Source organism: Ovis canadensis, chromosome 1, assembly GCF_042477335.2.
Source record: "Ovis canadensis isolate MfBH-ARS-UI-01 breed Bighorn chromosome 1, ARS-UI_OviCan_v2, whole genome shotgun sequence".
NCBI lineage: Eukaryota > Metazoa > Chordata > Mammalia > Artiodactyla > Bovidae > Ovis > Ovis canadensis.
The window spans coordinates 240,071,507-240,091,420 of NC_091245.1; the positions used below are offsets into that span (position 1 = coordinate 240,071,507).

Below are 19,914 nucleotides of genomic sequence, written 5' to 3' on the forward strand. Positions count from 1 at the left end.
AAAGTAAGCTGGCTGGCTTAGATAAGAAACCAGACTGTCAATTATGTGTTTAGCAGGGCTTATTTTTGCAGTCCAAATGGCTCAGTGAATATGTCACAAATTAATTACCCACTGAGCAAGAAGGGGAGCTGTTTCTTCTCTGTTTTGAGGGGATGATAAGGATAGTGGTTCCAAGAGTACAGTCAACCAAGAGAAGTTTCTCATCCAGCCCAAACGCCCAACCCAACAAAACCTCAGGGGTAGACAGGAAATGACTGAGGGTAAACAGAGGAGTTCCATGGGCAGTTTAACCACAAAAAAAGTTAATCTTCTTCTAATCTGTTTCCCCCAAAAAAGGGCTTCATGTCCATGATACATGTTGTCACTTTTCACCATACTGAACACCCAACATTTCTTAGCCAGAATTAGAGCTGCCCATCTTGCAAGCAATTTCATCTATCTGTCACTTCTTGAACACCCTGGGCGAAACATTCTGCTCCGCTCTGCCTGCTCCCGGTGGCATTCATGGGGACAACGGGGTCCTGGCTCCTCTGATGCTGACCACAGCCACTGAGTCCTACAGCCTGGGGTCTGCCTACCTTTCTCCTTAGCAACACTTCTTGGCCCCTGGGGCCCAGACCTACAGCATCCACACAATTCCTCCTGCTCCCAGGCCCCATTAGGCCACAGCGGGAAGGAAAGAGCAAACATTTTCCAGTAGGTCCACTCCGTCTGTGCCAGCACATTACTTAACTTCTGAGGCTCGGCTCCCTCATACACAAAACGAAATAATAAAATCTACATTGCAAGCATGTTACGATGATTACAAATCATGTCTGTAACGTTCCCAGGACAATATATAAAATAATTAATAGAGACTGGCTAGTAATAACTGTGGTCCTAGTGCAGACTAGTTACAGTCTATATTCACCGGCCACTCGCTATGTGGTGGACACTATTCTAAACGCTGTAGAAGTACTGACTCATTTCATTCAGAAGATGCTATCAGTTATGCCCATTTACAGACAAGAGGCAAAGAGAGAGGGTTATAACAGTAACAGTAATGAAAAGTCCTTCCACGGTTCCCCATCACTCAACTCCAGCAAACACGCCAGCCTTTCATCACAGCCCCATGGGAAACCGACAGGCCAGGTGAACATAAACCCTGGGAGTTCCATGTCAAACCTCTTCCTCTCCTTATCTCATTCTTCAGCCAGAAACACCCTTCTCTGCACAATAGCCCCCAACCTACCTCCCCATTACCTCCCATCTCCGAAAATCCTGCTTCTTCCAAAACTGCACTCAAATGTCACTTCCCCTGTGACCTCCCTGGGCTTCCCAAGCCCTTCGGGACTCCCTCTGCCTTTTATTCGCATCGCTGTTTCCTTTCTTTCCTCCACGGTCTGGACTGTTTGGCTATGTGTCCCCTCCCTCTGCTGTGAACACTGAGGGGGCCGGGACCACACTCTCCCCTCCGTCCCCAGTGGCCAGGCACAGTGCCCAGCAAAAGCCTCAGAGCACAGTTAGGACATGTGTATTGAGGGGCTCCGTGCACCCGACACATCGGGGTACTCATCTGTGAGCTGGGGGTAAAGCACCTCTCTCACAGGGCTCCGGAATAATAAATGAGAGCTGGGACAGAGGAAAAAAGCGCCTGAGCAATGTTCGCTAAGAAATGGGGAAGACTGCATCACAGCCACCCTAGCTACCCCACAGAGGACCGACTGTTCTCACACGACAGGAAATACCATCTTGGGGCCTGACAGCAAGAGGGGGAGCAATCCCAAGGCTGGAAAGCTCATTTTCCCAGCACACGTCGGGAACACCAAAGTCCCGCTTAACACAGGATTGAGAGTGGTTCCATAATCGCTCCAGAGATGCTGTTACAGAAACAGACTGAGAGAGCAAACTTTTGGGTACCAGGGGGAAGGATGGGAGAAGAAACAGTTAGGGAATTTGGGAAGGACATGCACATGCTGGTGTATTTAAAATGGATAACCAATAAGGACCTACTGTATGTACAGCACAGGGAACTCTGCTCAGTGTTCTGAGACAGCCTGGATGGGAGGGGCGGTTTAGGGGAGGATGGATACATGTATATGTGTGGCTGCGTCCCTCTGCTGTTCACCTAAAACTACCACAACACTGTTAATTGGCTATACCCCAATACAAAATAAAAAGTTCAAAGTAGGGGGGAAAAAGAGATGCTGCTAACAGTTAATAGCAATAATGATAGTAAATACGAGATTTATATGATGAATTCATAACTCATTAACTCAGGAACAATAAGACTCCTCCTTATAGCAGGGGAAATTCCTACACATAAACAGACAAGGTTCTGTGTTATTTACTGTAAAGTCACATTTCCCAATCTGTTCAAAGATTTTAATTACTTAACTGTGTAAAGTTTCACTTTTTTATTTTTATGTATTAGCTATCCCATTTTAAATGCTTTTCTCTGACGAACTCAAAATATTTAAAAACAAAACTCCATTCAATTCTAAAACATATCTAAAGTCAAGTATGTGTCACACCTGGTGTTTTCCCTCAAGTCTGTTAACACTAGTATCTATTGGACAGCTTTTTCTAAACATCGTGTCTACCTGCAATCTCTTATTTTTTCAGGTCTTGTAAAGAAGGAAAACTAGTTTCTTCTCCCAAGCTTACCTAAATCACTTCTATTTTAAAATCTCGGTCCCATGTGGTGCTAGTCAAGCCCTGGACTGGGAAGATCCCCTGGAGGAGGGTATAGCAACCCTCTCCAGTATTCTTGCCTGGAAAATCCCATGGACAGAAATGCCTGCTGGGCTACAGTCCATGGGGTCCCAAAGAGTTGGACATGAAGCGACTCAGCACGCATGTACAGTCTGATGTTAGGATTTGTCCTAAATGCAGTTTAACCACAAAGCATTTTAACCCTCTTCTAATCTGTTTCCCCCAAAAAAGGGCCTCATGTCCAAGATACAACCTTTGACCCCCTTGAAATTACACATGAAACCTCACCCAGAAAACACAGGCCCCTCTCATTTCCTGTCGCTTTCGGGTACACACTACACAGGATACCTCTTTGCCCTCTGCAGTCTCCCCAGGGTAGAAACTCACTTCATCTACATCTGAGATCTGTAACTCTGCATAATGACAGTGAAGATTTCTGCATTGCTACATTTAAAGAATTTACACAACAGGTCTGCTCCCTTGTTGCTGTTAGCCCACTTAACTTTAGGAAAAACTCTCTTCAATAAAATCAAACAGCAGTGCTTTATAGCTCTGTTCCAGCGCTGAATGTAGGAACTGAAAATAAAACATATGTTTCTATTACAAAGGAATAAAGGCCATTTCTACTGAAAACACTTTACAAATCCGACGAACAATCATCAAGATAACAGAAACTATAAAACCAATGCCAGAAAAGGGTGACACTTGACAGTCAATCTTGCCCCAAATGTGCTGAACGGTTCTTTTCACCATCACAGCCAGAACACAGACACTATTACTGCAAGTTAATCTTCTGAAGTGTATGCAATTTAATCCAACTCAACACATATATATATGTGTGTATACTTGCTTGGCTGTACAGCTTGCTTGGAGTGTGAAAGTTGCTACATTATGGCTATGTCTACACAGCCAAATGCTTCCAAATACACTGTGTCATTTGCTTATAGAAGCTGAAGAAGGTGCTGAAGAAAAAGTAGAAAGTGAGAGGTACCAGGTGCAACAGAGGGGTGGCAAATCAAGGTCAGATATTTGAAACAGTGTGCTCTTTTCATATAGTGTAGTATAAATAGTACACTACTTAAAAAACAGGTAAGAATAAAGAAAGAGCAATCGGATGTTTACCTAAATTACTTCTTGATTACAAAAGTAAAATAGCAAGTTTTCAGGGGAGAAATCTGGGAGACACCATCTCAAGGTTATCACCACCGGTCCTGGGACAATGCGCTGGGAAGAACTGAGACTCTCACAGCACTGCCTCTGAGATGTTCCCACCCAACGTGCATACCATGAATCTGATCACGAGTAGCTGGACAAATACAAATCAGGGGACTTCCGACAAAATAATTGGCCTATCCCCTTCAAACATGTTAAGGTCACAAAAAAGAAAGGCCGAAGACCATGACGATTAAAGGCTACGTGGACTGGATCATGGTGGAAGGGACCCACAGCTGAAGAGACTAAGGACTTTACTTTCAGTCACCCAGCCACATAGCAGCAGAGCCAGGACAGCTACAGCCAAAAGCTCTTTCTGAGATGCTGGACGTAGGGGTTTGGGGTGAACTCCTAAAATTCATCCATTTTCAAAATACTTTTAGCCTTAAATGCTTATTTTTAAGATCAAAACTTTTATACTCTACCATGAGAAAAGGACAGTGGGCAACTTTCACAGATTTAACATTCACACTTTTTAGTACACATAAATATTTTAAAAATGCAATGCTTCGTAAACTGAATTAAAAAACGGAATCATGTGTATTATGTGGTTTATGGAAAATGAGAAAACAGCTAGTGGGTGAAAGGTGAACCTAGGCAACTATCTGTTGTGGCTGTGCAAACAAAAGAAATTTTAGCTGGGGCGGGGGAGAGGGGTGCGGTTTAGAAAATAATCCCCACCCCAAACCAACTGGTTATGTTGGTAAGGATATTAATAGTAAAAGTAACGAATCCGGGGCTTCTTTAGTGGTTCAGTGGCTAAGACTCCAAACTCCAAAGCAAGGGGCCAGGCTTCAATCTCTGGTCAGGGAACTAAGATCCCACATGCCACAGCTAAGAGTTCATGTGCCACAACTAAAGCACCCAATGAAGACCTGGTGCAACCAAATAAATAAATAAATACTTAAAAAGGTAACGAATCCAACAAGAAGTCCTTGATGTTCTGAGCTAGACACTGGAGCCAGGCATCCCTCCATTTGGTAGAAGAAACATCCAGGTGATACATTTATATCTGGGGCCCCTAAAAACATTCTTCACAAAAGATGACAGCCTATCAGCTTTTAATTTATCCTAAAATTGTTTTATATTTCATCTGAATCATTCCTGCAAAAACCTTTTTGTTTTTTGGTTTGTGGGGGGTTTTGTTTTTGTTTTTGTTTGCCTTTCTTTGCCTTTCTGCGATTGTGACAGTTAAAATCAGGAAAACATGAACAGGAACAAGTTATCAAAAAACATGAAGAGCATCTAAGGAATGGCAGAGGAGTCTCTCCGTTACAGCCAGTGATGCTGAAAATGTCAAGATTTACAAATTGGGGCAAACTAGAAAAAAAAATGCATGTATGCACTACCCACCCGCCCCTCCCCCGCCACACACACACACACACACACAAACACACACGCACGCGCGTGCGTGCCTCAAGCCTTATTATTCTTAAGCACGGCTGAGCATCTTGTGTGTGCCAGGTACTGCCCTAAGATACCAAGCACAGAACATATCTGACAAAATATCTCAGGAAGGAACAGTACAGTTCAGAGTCAGAAGTAGGTGATCGATTAATTAGAATATAACCAGAGCTATGAAGAAAAATGAAGCAGGACAAACAGACAAAGTGACAGGAAGATGACATTCTGACTGCGGTGGTCTGAAAAGACTTCTCAGAAGTGTCCTCTGAGCTAAGCCGGGAGTAGAGGATGGAGCAGGCCCGGGGGACAACGGAAGGTGGGAGGGAGAGCGGCACCCACAGGTCAATGCCTGAGGCCACGACTCGCACACAGGCTGCTGCTGCTGACAAGACAGGCGGCCGTGAGGGGACGCTGAGACAGGTGTGGGCCGTGATTTATGTCCTAGCAGGACCACTCTGGCTACAAGGAGAAAGCTGTCATTAGAGGAGCAAGAACAAAAACAGGATCAGCTACAGGCCCTGCAAGAAACAGGGCAGGCATGGGTGGTGGGGGAGGGGGCGGCAGGATGTGCTTTGGGCCAGGGTAGAAGCAGTGGAAAGAGGAATACATAGTTGGGCTCTGGCTATATTTTAAAAGTAAACAGGATTGCGGAGGGAGTGAATGCCGAGTTCTGAAAGGTAAAAGCCCAGAAGGACTATGTCTTTTACCCCATCCACACGGTGACTATGTATAACATTACTAGGGAGAAGTGGGGAGAAGGAGTAAGTTTAGGCGTGGTAGGAAATTAAGACTTTCACTTGATACACATCAGGTTTTAGATGCTAGTCATCAAAATAGAAGTGACTAGTAAGCAACTAGATATCTAAGCTGTGGGGAGAAGTATCAGCAAATGCAATAGATACATGCAGAGAGAGAAAGGGTAGAGAAGTAGAGAGAGAGATAAGAACTGCACATACGCGTGTGTGTCTGAATGAAGAAAAGCTCAAGAAAACATGGAAAATGAGAAAAGAAACACACACTGTCCTATATCTACTTCAGCACCATTTGAAAATGCTGTAATGAGAAGGTACTATTTTAGTAATTAGAGAAAGGGGAGGCATTTCTTCAGTTTCCCCCAGTAAAATAATAAGCTAATGAAAAAAAAAAAGGGGGGGGGGGCTTCTCTCGTAGCTCAGTCAGTAAAGAAATCTACTTGCAATGCAGGAACCCGCCGGCAGTGCAGGAGACCCAGGCTCAATTCCTGAGTCCGGAAGATACTGCGGAGAAGGAATGGGCAATGCACTCCAGCATTCTTGCCTAGAAAATCCCATGAACAAAGGAGCCTGGCAGGCTACGACTTAGCGGCTAACCCACCAGTGAAAAAAATTAGACACAGAATGAATAAAATACCGTGAAAACAACACTCAGAGACAACCGTTGGTAACTGGGTGAATTATTTCCTCCCATTGTTTTATTGACATTTACCTACTGACACACAGACAAGACCGTCTGGTTTTGCTTTCTAGATATAGTTCATTTTTGCTGGTTATTTTGACACACATGAGGTAATGCTAAACTCCATGAAATTAGGCCATTTTCTTTGCTTCGTTTTGAATCTAGGTTTCTGCGCTTTTAGCGTGTCTCTACGCTGCAGTTTACCAGGGCTCCCTCAACCTCTCCAAACACATCACACGCGAACTTTCATCTGGGGCGCTGCCTGGCATCAGAAGACATCTGGCCTTTCCATTCCTGCTCCTCCTCAGAGCTTTGCAGTTGGGGTAGGGGTGGGGTGTCTGTCTTATAAAACCATAAGCACACTTCTGTTTCATTAAGAATTCTTTGTAAACCTAATCTCTCAATGGAATCTTTATGTACCATCCTCTGTGCACATTTCTAATGTAGCACCAAATCTTTTATAAAGCATGTTTTAGCACTGCCTCAAGGAGTCACTGTCTAGTCACCCAAAGAGTGGAAACTGACTGAAAACCGCTTCCCTTCAGTTCATTCAGCAAATGCCCACCAGAGCGTGTGTGTGTGTGCATATGTGCACGCGGATGTGAGGGGATGATAGACACAAAATCTTAAAAGACAGTTTCAGACAGAGAAACACGCTGTGAAGAAAACAACAACACGTGAGAACGTAACTGCAGGAAGGTGAGAGAGAGAGGATGCTATTCATCTGGGTGTCCCAGGAAAAACCTCCTCAGGAAATGACACTCGAGCAGCAGCCTCAGTGGAGTGAACAAGGCTGCGGACACCCCGGGGAAGAACAGCCCAAGTATGTGCCAAGCTGCTCCAGTCCTGTCGGACTCTTTGCAACCCCATGAACTGTAGCCCACCAGACTCTCCTTTCCCTGAGATTCTCCAGGCAAGAATACTGGAGTGGGTTGCCATGCCCTCCTCCAGGGGACCTTCCCGACCCAGGGATCAAACCCGTGTCTCTGTCGGCTCCTGCACTGCAGGCAGACTCTTTACCGCTGGGCCACCAGGGAAGCCCACGATCCAAGTACAAGGAAGAAGACAGACAGAGGCCCTGAGAAAGGAAGGAGCCTGCATGTTGGAGGGATAGATGGAAGGCTGTGTGGCTGAAACGTCACAGGAAGAGGGGGCCAGACCATGGATGGCCCTGCAGGAGAAAATCTGGATCCTTATTCTCACTGTGATGAAAAACTACCATAAAGTTATAATCAGGAACATGAAATGGCATGATTTAGGCTGAGCAAACAGTGTGGCGGCTGTGCAGAGACTCGAATGTAAGGAGCAAAAATAAAGGCAGGGAGACCAGTTAGGAGACTGTGACCATTCTCCAGCCAAGACATGGGGTGGCTGGAAGCACAAGTCAGTCAGTGTGCTGGTGAACTGTTCAGGACATATTTTGCAGCTAAGAGCAACAGGACATGCTGAAAGAATTGGGAATCTGTGCCTGAGGAAACAGAACCAGCCCGTATCCACACCACTAGTGACTTAGCTTCCCTAACAGACCGTCTCAGTACTCAGCTCGCTGGGCTGGGTACAGGAGGTGCAGGCAACAACGACTTACAAGATAATTTAAAATGCATCACACTGTCTCACTTACCCAGATTGGGATCAGTGGCCGGACGTTTCTTAATTTTCGCTTCAGAAATAGCAGAATAATAGGCACACGTCATCTTGATCAGCCATGTTGCTCGAACCATTGGCACTGAATACTTCGCTAAATATGCAAAAACATCTTCTTTTTTACTAAGGATGGGAACCTAGAAAGAAATAACATATTTATAATCATCCCATATTATGTTCATCGCTAGGCCAGCCTAAAGAAAGGGGAAGTGAAAGAAAAAGACTCTTAAGTCCATGCTGACTCTGAGAAAGTTATTCTTGATGGATTTTCAAATGGCACATGTGGTTTTTAAAAAAATAATAAAACATTGTAAGCAAATTTTAATAAAAAAGAGTTGACACTATGTTTAGCACACTGGTGGGACAGTTCTGTTGTGCTTTCTTATTTATAAAAACAAATTATTTTCAAGCTCTCAGATGCTGAAAGCTATGCCTCACATCAACAATAGAGGGAAATAATTTCATGACAGTCCTCCAAGGAGTTTAATCTCAAATTTGGAAAGGACAGATCATGAGAAAAGCTATCCCCACTCTATACCTTATTGAAGGGCATTTTTGTATAAAGCTTTCCAAATGTAACATTTCATAAGAATGAAAATTTCCAGAAAGCTTCTAAAAGAGCCTTTAGCCCAAAATTTTAAATAGAGGCTAAAATGATGGCTCAGTGAATCTGCCTAATAAACACGGCGCTAGAAATAGCTGGGTAATTAATTCACTGGTTGAAAGTGGGCACTTGAGGCAGTTAATTATTTCTTCCAGACCACAAAGGTACTATTTAGCAAATTAGTATCCCAATGTACTGCTGAATGGCTTGCAAGAGTTAATCCGGTCTTGTAGAATTCTTCATAAATACCCTAGGAAGAGCCCATTCATCTATACATATCTATCCAATTTATGAATACAGGGTAACACAGTGGACAAAGGGCACATTGGCTACAACACAGCAGTTTGGGAAAAGTGAGATGGAGAAGCAGGTGTTGTCCCACCCCCAGCCCCCAATAGCAATGAGTACCTCTGTGTTTCATTTCTGGCCCTAGTCTGTGTGATTAAACCCATCACTCTCAGGCTCTTCATGTATGAATGAGATAAACTGACCCTGTCCACTTCACAGCAGGGTGAGGATAGAGCAAAAAAATTACATTTATTAAAATTATGACAACTTTCATTGTTGCCAGTTCCAAAGATTTCTCCATGCCCCCCAAAGTATTCTCAAGCCACAGACTCTTACCCTCTCCTAAGAAAATTCTGGAAACCACAATTATGAACATCACTAGCCCTGGTTTCTATGCCCCAAAGTCTTGCTCAATTTTTGTCTTGAAAAATCAAAGCTTCAAACCAGCTTTATTTATTCATATAGCATGGCATTTTTCTTAGTTAGCCAGTGACTTAGACAGTGGATTTTTTTGCATTATACATATGCTACAAACTTGACAACTCACAATCTTGGTACAGTGTAATCATAGAATTAAAAAGTGGTTTTTGTATATAGCCCTTCAAAACAAGGTATTTTTTGCACCTGGTTCTTCTCAAAGAAACGTCAAGCTGCTCCAGTGATGAAGGAAAGCTGCCTGGTTGGACACTGAGATGCAGTGTGTCCATACACTGTATTTTATGGTCAATGTAACAGGCTTCTGACCGTGTACTATTCCTGCCGTGGTTGCTGACTTTAGAACACAACTCCCATGAGAGAGGCAACCACATCGCACACCACATAACTAAAAAGGAGGTGTGGAACGTTCTCTCTGTGGATCACGGTGAGACATTTCGACAAGAAAATTTCCTGAACATTTAGCTTACAAGACACATCTTTCAGGGAGCACAAGGCTTGGGTTTACTATCATTTAGGCGGGGGAGAGGAAAAGCAAAAGACCAGACGGCTGTATTTTTCACTGGGACAGACAGTACAGTATCAGGGAGTTAAATTCTAGCTGTCAAGGTCAGGTTCCCCGATAGCTAAGATGTACCAAAAGACTATATATCATTTATAAAATCAAGGCCTAAAAATAAGGCAAACGCAAAAAGTAAAGTTAGCACCTCCATAGAAGTATTACTAATAGTATCTTTACAGACGCCTAAAGGATTTCTTCTGAGCAGCAACTGACAAGAAGGAGTGGGGGGGAGGGGTACATTTCGATCATGCGAAACGTTTCGATGAAATAGCAGACAAAGCTGAGTCTTCCGTGAACAGCACAAGGCAAACCTGTAGCTCACTACCCTTGCTGGCAGAACCCTAAGAGAAACGGTTGGCTCAAATCAAGGGCTTTGGAATTCAGAAGAACATATGTGAAAAAAGTTATTTAATTAAGGAAGAAAACACATTTTGATGGTTTTGTCAAATTTACAGTTTGGGCCAACTCAGGAAGGAAAATATGTTTACACTGACTGAAGTATGACTTCCTACAGAGATGGATTCCATTTTCAGCCAAGAAACCATCTGACTTCAACTTGTAGCTGAACCCAGGCAGTCACCGGGCAGCTGTTTGGTTTCTAAATCAAGCTGGAATTGCATCTAAGTACCAAAAGAAAAGTAAGACACCTAGCAAGTGGTGGTCTTCCACTGGCCAAAGGGCCACCCTTATATCACCTTTCCCTTCGCAAGCTCCTTAACATCCGCATCCCCTGTTTGCTGGGCAGTGATAGAGGCAAAGGGAAATATCTGAGACCACAGCAATCAAAGTCACTGCAAGTGAAACACATCATTCCTAGTGAGCTGTGCCGAAGGCTAGAAGGATATCCCCAGAAGCAAGAAGTCTCCTTTTCCAAATAGCTATGACCATGATCGAATTAAGAGGCTTTTTGTAAGTCATTGATGACCTCTCTGAGGCTAAACACCTGGATGCTGTGGAGCTTTACAGTAGCAGAAAACCAGGTCCGGAAACTTGATCCCGTCCCATACAGGAAAACTATTTTGAACTCTTAGATGAGAGCTGGAAGATGACTCAGGATCTTAACAGGAAAATGAAGGTCTTCTGTACCAAGCCACCTCACAGATAAATATCAGAAATTAAACAAGATGTATTTAAACTTCCTAATATGAAGGAACATGTGGAGAATGACATTTTCTACCCAATTCTACAGAACCATCACCGTCTCAGGAGGATGAAATGCTGAGGAAGGGATGGGAAGGAATCGCTCTTGAAATGCCCAAGAAAGGAATAAATCAAAGTATATTCAACGGTTTTACAAAGAAAATATATGTTAACTTTGCAAAGAGAATTAATGTCAGGGCTTACCTGAGGGACACCTGACTTGGCCAGAGGCAGCTCCTAATAAAGAGAGAAGAACAGTGGCTAATACACTGCACCACGATTTATTGCCCTCCATAAAGATGAGAAGCCATTATACCCCTAAAGCAAGGGCATCAATTCCTCACCAGTATTTGCCTGCAGGAAATATCCCAAAAAAATGCATTCCAGAAGCTTACAAAAAAGGCAAACCTAAAAAGAAAGACATCAGGCTGGCTATGTAGGAGTGGAAGGTACTAACCCACATGGAGGGTATGAACTATTGGTAGAAAAACATTAAGTATTGAAGGATGGCCTTTGACTTCTGTGGCCTTCAGATACAATTCACACGCCCCTGTGGGCCCACGTGATAAATGTTGAACAGTGAAAAAGAGATGCTATGTGGTTCAGCCTGTGTTGAGACAGAGGCACTCCCTGAGTAGCGAGAGGGGGTTATGCTGATGACTGTGCTCTGCAAGGACTTCTGTTGCCTTGAAGCACTAGCATCTATGAAAAGCAACATGATGCTCTGACATTAGGGCAAAATGAAGCCAATGGGAGCTACAGTCACTATTTTCCAAGAGTTGCTTTAGAAAACAAACAAGTAAATACACAAAGGAGCTCTCCTCTCACCTGAGCCTGCACCCAGCCATTTGTGAAAATTTAAGAATGGAAAATGGGCTCTCCTGAAACTAAAGGGTTTCAGGGGAGATGAGAAAGACCTGGGAATTATTTGAAAGGTATGTAAGAAGTCAGAGATCAAGACTAACAGGGAGGTTTCTGGCTCTCATCTAAATTTCAAAGGACATTTTATATTATTGGGACTATAAGACTGTTGAATGTGTGCAGTTATTTCCCATTTGAGGAAAATGATCAAAGGCAAAGATCCTAAAAGAAGCCTCCCTTCCCTCCCTCCACTCCCCCCTCCTCCAAAAAGCTGGGAACTATGAATAAAACTGCCCCATTTTGTTCTGAAACTTTTTCAAAGATGTTCTTCACGCACACACAGAATCACTATCCTTTATCTCACTTGTTCAGAAAGAGACTTAGGTTAAAAATTTGGATGGATGCTTTTCAAGACAAGGAAATAGCATTAAAGTGAGGGTTTCTATTCAGTGCATTTTGGACAGCATGGCCTAAGAAAACTGAGAATGTAACAAGAATAAGTGAAGTCTCACTGCCTGTTCTTGACTTTAAAACCCTGTCTACGGTATCAACAGCTTCCTGTGTGGCACGTTCAGGTCTCCAGATGTCCCTGGCACCACAATCCACCAAAATGAAGGGCCAACAGCCTATGAGCAGCACACACCTGCCACTAAAACTGAATTGTGGAGAGAACTGGGGAAAAGAAATATACACTTCAACGTTATCCCAAATAGTTTCATTTCTATAAGGCCACAAGGAAAACAATGCAACAAATACTTAAATACCTTTTTTGCCAAAATAGCAAGTGGTTTATTTCCTGCTAAGTCAGAGAACCAGCTATGAATCGCACTCTGGGATCGAGCGGTAACCAGCCAATAATTATCTTTAGCATTAACTTGTGGTTTCTTCTTTCCGGTGTCCTGGAAAGTGTTAAGCTTTAGCTTCTCAGCTAATATGCTGCTAAAATAAGCTCCGATCTGTGGAAGGGAAAAAAGGAAAAAGTTTAAAGATGAAAAGCAAGAATGTTAGTAATGTACATATTAATATTAGTATTTTATTTGTATTAAGTGAAAATCTTCAAAGAGCCCATCAGAAAATAAAAGAGGAATTTGAGACCTTGAAGCCAAGAGATGTAATTTCATTACACTAACATAACGCAGAAGCTCCCAGAGCACCTTTGTTTCACTACTCACAAGCAGTTTGGGGAAAAAAAAAAAAAGCACCTTTGAAAATCTCTGTAAGATAAAATTAATTACATACTGAATAAATTTCAAGAGAAGGGGTTCTGCTTTAATCTTCAGCTCTATGTCTTTTTCATAATACACACCCGTTTGGAGAGAATCTTTTTCCTGTGAGGTGTTGCATACAACAGCAGAACCTAGTAATCACACAGTAATCATTCTTCTCCTTGTTTTATCTTAATAGCATGTATTTTTGGAAAGGAAACTCTATATTTACACTCAGTGCCTTAAAAAAAAAATGAGTCTAGAGAAATCTAATTTATTTAAATGGCAAATTACAAAAGGTTCAATTAAATTAAATATTCAACATTTTTGATCGAGCTGCCAATTTCATGAGGACAGGCATTTCAAGAGAAAGCTAATGTTACTTGCTCTGAATGGAACAAAGTAGCAAAGGGAGCGTCTGTGAATGACTAACATTTTCAAATTAACCACGCTTAAAGAGGACAAAGGAAAGAGACAGGGACAAGAGCGGAAGGGACTGAGTAACATCAAAAACTCAATGAATCCACAGAAAACCTGTTGGAATTTCCAAGAATCCTATCACAGCATCACACTGTGTCCTTTGGAAATTCTTTAGTACCAGGATGTGGACAACAATTTCTAATAAATACCTTCAATAAGGTTAGCAGAGAGCAGCAACCATGATTAAAACAAAATGCCTACCAGGCTGCAGCAGGATAAGAATCACTGCCTTGGTTAATGCTCACAACTCAGTGAACCATTCGTCTATAGGCTGGAGCACAGTTGGAGACAATTAGCCAAGTCTATCTACCAGGGTGAATAACTGGTACAACTTTTCTAATGTGAATTGGCATCTCCTGTTTCTTGAGATCGATATACAATGAAAAAGTTTGTTTTGCTAAATTGATGTAATAAGACAATAAAAATTATAGTAATTAGAAAAAAAGGAAGTCTGAACTTTATTTTTCTTAAACAAATTCATAGTATGGTTTTATTTTTTAAGCAAAGTGTGCAGAATATCCAGAGAATAAATTAAATGCAAAAATTCAACAAAAAACAGTTATTTGAAAATAAGCAAGTTTTTCAAGCAGTATTTGGTCTTTGCACCAGTAACACGAAACCCCTGCCTATGCGGATTGTTTCATATTTAAAAGATTCTTTATTTGCAATTATGTATGAGCAGTTTAATCAAAATAAAGGCATAAAACAATTTTAAAGTAGTCTGAGAACTATCAAGAATATCCACAGTGATCTGAAGAGACTATTCAATTAAACCAGGGCAATCATTAAAGAGCTTTGCAAAAATTATGTTTTAAAAAAGTCTGGGCAATCTCTTGCAATTATACTCTTTTCTAAGTATTTAATAACAGCAATGGAACACAGGGACTATATACATGTTTTAGTTCCTAACAAACTTTATGAACAATTTAATAACTGTAAGCAAAGTCAAACTTCCCAAAAAACAAGCTCAGAGAAAATTCATGACAGAAGTCAAAAATAAACAAATAAATAAAAACATGACCATACATTTATTTTACTCTAACAGCAATATATTCACATTATTCCAAAATCAAAGAAAAACAGTTAAGAGCCTCATTCCCAGCTCCCAATGCCTGCCTCCAAGTAACCACCTTGATTAGTTTATGTCTTTCCAGTGTTTCTTCATGTGTGAATACACACAAACACACACAAATATATTTTTCTCTTATCTATACCTCATTATGTATACTGAGTAAACCTGAGAACCTTCCTTCCATATTTGCATATGGAGAGCGTCCTCATTCATTTTCACAGACACATAATAGTGTACTGTGCAGACACTTACAGTGTATCTAATTAAGTCCCTGTTGACGGACATTTAGAGTGTTTCAAATTTTTGCTATTAGAAATCAGGTTGTTGAAGTGAACAGCCTTTCCTACTGAATATTTCAGTTGCCAGTTTAGCAAATTACATATGCTTGCGTATACATGTGTGCATATAAAGAGATCTGAAATAATACACAAATTTTTAACTATGCTTATCTCTGGTTAAACAAAACAAGAATAGAAATTCATCTGTATGCTTGATTTCTTTTTATCTGAACGCATGCTTTTTCAATTTAATGAGTAAAAGTATTTCAATATTTGAAAACAGAAATAACTCAGGAAGGACAAAAAAACAAACCTTCAAAGAATACAAACAGAAACAGATAATCTATATATCTAATTGTTAACATAATTACACAGAAAAAAGACTTAATTCAAGAAACATTTTTAACACAACACTGACTACATTTTCTTAATGAAAATGAACTTTAACTTAAAGACAAAAAGCATGGTAGAGGAATTGTAGGCTTTACAAAATTAATATTGCTGTTGGAATGACACTGGTATAATTTATTCTGGAACTTTTTATGTATAACTGGACTCAGTAAGGACTTCCCTGGTGGCTCAGATGGTAAAGTGTTTGCCTACAATGTGGGAGACCCAGGTTCAATCCCTGGGTCGGGAAGATGCTCTGGAGAAGGAAATGGCACCCCACTCCAGTATTCTTGCCTGGAAAATCCCATGGATGAAGGAGTGTGGTAGGCTACAATCCACGGAGTCGCCAAGAGTTGGACACGACTGAGCGACTTCACTTTTTTATGTATATTGTAAGATAGAGTCAATGAATAAACAAGTCAATATTGCTGGGATCCAGGGTTCTCGATTTGAGAGAAAGGAGATACAGTGACGGAAAGGGGACAAGTAAGGGAAAAAACTCTGTGGTACCTGCATTAGAATGGGCAGATGGAAAGGAGGGAGGCAGGGAAGGAAGAAGGAAAGAAATCTGTCATCTCTGTCCATTGAAAGGCCCTAGACTTTGCAACCAGAGAAGGCAATGGCAGCCCACTCCAATACTCTTGCCTGGAAAATCCCATGGACGGAGGAGCCTGGTAGGCTGCAGTCCATGGGGTCGCTAAGTCGGACATGACTGATCAACTTCACTTTCACTTTTCACTTTCATGCATTGGAGAAGGAAATGGCAACCCACTCCAGTGTTCTTGCCTGGAGAATCCCAGGGACGGGGGAGCCTGGTGGGCTGCCATCTAGGGAGGTGCACAGAGTCGGACACAACTGAAGCGACTTAGCAGCACCAGCAGCAGCAGACGCTGCAACACTAGTAGCCTTGAGCAACCCAGGCACCCAGATCTGGGCTGGGGCAGGAAAAGAACAAGATGGCCCTGGACAATGTTATTGTGTCAAATGTGAGGAAATGATGACATGAGAGAGATATGTCAAAAAGGTCCAAAAAGGTTAAAGTTGCCCCCACTGGCCAATGTGAGACAATGTGCACATCAAAAAGAAAACTGAAGATAATACAATTGATTTTAAAAGAGTTCAGGGGTCCAAAGTGAACCCCTTAAAATGCAGTGTCCTTTACAAAAGAATGCCAACTATTAAACATACAAGGAATAACAACTACAAAACCAGCATTTTCGCTTTTGCAACCATCAGCAAAATAAATCATTCGGCAGGAATCATCAATTGATGCTAAAAATCATAGCATAAAATTTTATTGCGGAATAGGATATTCACATGGTCTCAAAGCAGCACCCTGTGGAGATTCCTACAAGGAAAAGATGACAACTTTTGCAATGGAAAGAGATGGCAGACACCACCTTAGGTGATCAAACAGTATAACCAATAATCAGCAAACTAACACTGCACATCTCCTGATATGCAGTGTAGTCTTCTTAGCAAAAATACATAACCTGAATCTTGTCATGAGGAAATAACCAAACAAACCTAGACTATAGTACTAGACAATAAGAGAAACAACTGGACTCAGTGAGGAAACCTGGAGAGCAGTACTGCACTGGATTAAAATAGGGTTCGGAGACACGGCAGCCAAAAGCAAAGCGTGCCCCCGATGGGACCCCGGGGCAGGGCACCATAAAGGATACCTGGGGGAACTGTGGATGTGGACCACGGCTTAAATAACACAGATGCATCAACATCAGTTACCAAGGGTCTCACGAACACATTTCAGAAGTTTTAGGAAACGATGAGCATTACCTTTGATGGGTTAATTACAATATTTCTAGCTGAGCCATGTTCATCTCCAGTAAAGGCTGGCTGATTGTTGAAGCCTTGCTTTACGTTCACTGCGGTAAGTTCATCCTGTTGGAGAAAAGGTACTGATTAGTCCCAAGGACGTAAAAGCTCCAACTGAAGCCAGTCTCCTGCAGCCTGAGGGACAACAAACTTTCACGATACTCTTGCTGAACGCTCACCAAGGAAAAGCAGAAGTAGGGGCTCTAAAAATCAATACATAAATGTGCAGAGAGAGAGAAAGCAAAGGTGGCAAAATGTTAACAACTGCTGACTGCAGATAAAAATTTTTCACTAACAAGTTGGAGGAAGAAATCAAAGCAACCCCTCTCCCATAAACATAAAATCATAGACTCTAAGCTATAACTGCTTCTAGAAAGCCCACAGTCTGACTCCCCATCCCTTGCCAGCCCCTATGCTTATCTCTGTTCAATATTCCGGAAAATTGGCTCGCTCACTCAAGTATCCAACACCCCATAGCGAGTTCAAGACAGAAATGAAGGGTTCCTAGGCACAAGGTTTGTGCTAACCACACACCACCACAGGCCTGCAACTGAAGGAAAGTTTAGAGCTTGCCAATGAAGGAAAGTTTAGAGCTTGTCAAGTTCTTTCATATATTTTGGTTCACTTCATCTTTACCAAATCTGAGGCAGACATGTGTCTTCACGCCCACTTTACAGATGAAAAAAGTGAGGCTAAGCTAGTACAGTAAATGGACAAAGCCAACACTGAAAGGCCATCTTTTCAATCCTAGACTAGGAAGAGAAATTTCCATGACACTATGCACCAGAGTACACACGTCACACGAAAATGTGGTCTAAAAATACACAGCCACAATTCTTATCCTTCTTAAAAGATCTCCTACGAGATAGACATAGGAAAACTTTCCTTACCAAGGTCACAGCACATCAAAAATAGCCCAAGGCATTAAAAAAAAAAACACGACCTTCCCCTGCCTATATCACTGTTACCGAACTAAATCGGAGTTCCCGATACAGCCGTGAAAAAATAAAGGAGAAAAGATGGAGTGAATGAAGCTACCTTTTGCTCCTCTCACTTCAGGCCAAGAAACAGTCTCAGTGCCAGCTGGGTTAATGGTAGCCACAGCCCAAGAATGAGAATATACACTTAATTCTTCCCAAATAATTGTTCCATGGGTAAAATTAAAACAAACAAACACAAAAAAAAAAAAAGAAAAAAAAAAAAAACAAACAAACAACAAAACTGATCAAATCACTGTTATGATTAGGCAGGAAGCCTTAGATCAAAATCATTCCTGTGAGGTCCCCTCAGGTAACAACTGGGGTCTCCTGGAGTCCTGGCATGTCACCTGACTTAACTGCATGAGCTCCACCTACTACCTTAGCCAGCCCGTTTTGGTGGGCTTTCAGAAGACCCCACCAGAGGAAACTGAGCTCTTGGGTAATCAAGTTTCAAGCACAAAGGTCGCTGGAGTCAGGATGTGCACAGAAAATGAACTGCACGTTCGTATCAGAAGACATCTTAAGGTGCTCCTGCATTTCCAAATTAATTGTTTGGAAATCTAGGGCAAAACTACATAATGCAAATTTTAAGTCAGAAAGGTGTCAGTCAACTGAAATAAAGCAAGCATGCTAACGGGATTTCTGCAGTCTCAGACTCTAAGGAAGAAGGGGGACGCATCGGATCGTGAGGAGAACAGGACAAGGAAATTGAATTTTTATCTTTGCTTTACCATCAGAGTAACACAAGAAACACTAATTGAGTAATAGCATATGTTTTCACGAAAGATACATCCTGGCTTAATTAGGAGGAAATGTGTGAGGCTTTCAGGACCAACTAGCTCCATTTAGCACCACTTCACTTTCTATTCTAAACTAACTCCGACTCAATGGACATGAATCTGAGCAAACTCCAGGAGATGATGAAGGACAGGGAAGCCAGGTGTGCTGCAGCCCATGGGATTGCAAAGAGACTTAACAACAAACCCCTGCTCAGCTAGCTACTTGTGACTGACTGCTAACCACTGGCCTGGACAGCCATGTCTGTCTGTCTCTCACACACACAATCCCCAGAAGGAAGCGTCTGTCAGCCACATCAGATTTTCCTCAAACTCAGATCCATACAGGTACTGCTGGGAAGCATATGAGTGCTGAGAATTTTCCAATCCTGCATTCAGAATGTCACAAAAATGCATCCAGAATCCGGCCACTCCTCACCACCACTGATGCCTCCCCCAGGGTCGGGGCACCATCATCCCAGGCTTGAACATTGCAGTGGCTCCTAACTGGCCTCCTGGCTTCTACTCTTGTTCCCTGAAGGCCACATTCGACACAGCAGCCACAGGGAGTTTACAAATCTTGAGATGGTGACCCTCCTCAAAATCTGCGATAACTCTG

The 19,914-nt window shown here is 42.1% G+C and overlaps 1 protein-coding gene across 3 annotated transcripts in view; it reads right to left on the bottom strand.

Moving 5' to 3' along the window:
* Positions 1-19,914, bottom strand: part of MED12L (mediator complex subunit 12L) — a 361,426-nt gene that overhangs the window by 306,014 nt on the left and 35,498 nt on the right. For 2 of the 3 annotated variants that reach the window (XM_069580602.1, XM_069580597.1), the window contains exons 3-5: positions 17,501-17,605; positions 13,043-13,234; positions 8,366-8,525 (exon numbers count right to left, since the gene is read on the bottom strand). In XM_069580602.1, the coding sequence (XP_069436703.1) occupies positions 8,366-8,525; positions 13,043-13,234; positions 17,501-17,605 (457 nt within the window). Of the gene's footprint in view, positions 1-8,365; positions 8,526-11,621; positions 11,655-13,042; positions 13,235-17,500; positions 17,606-19,914 lie in introns of all 3 variants that reach the window. The other variant, XM_069580588.1, reaches the window with a different exon arrangement.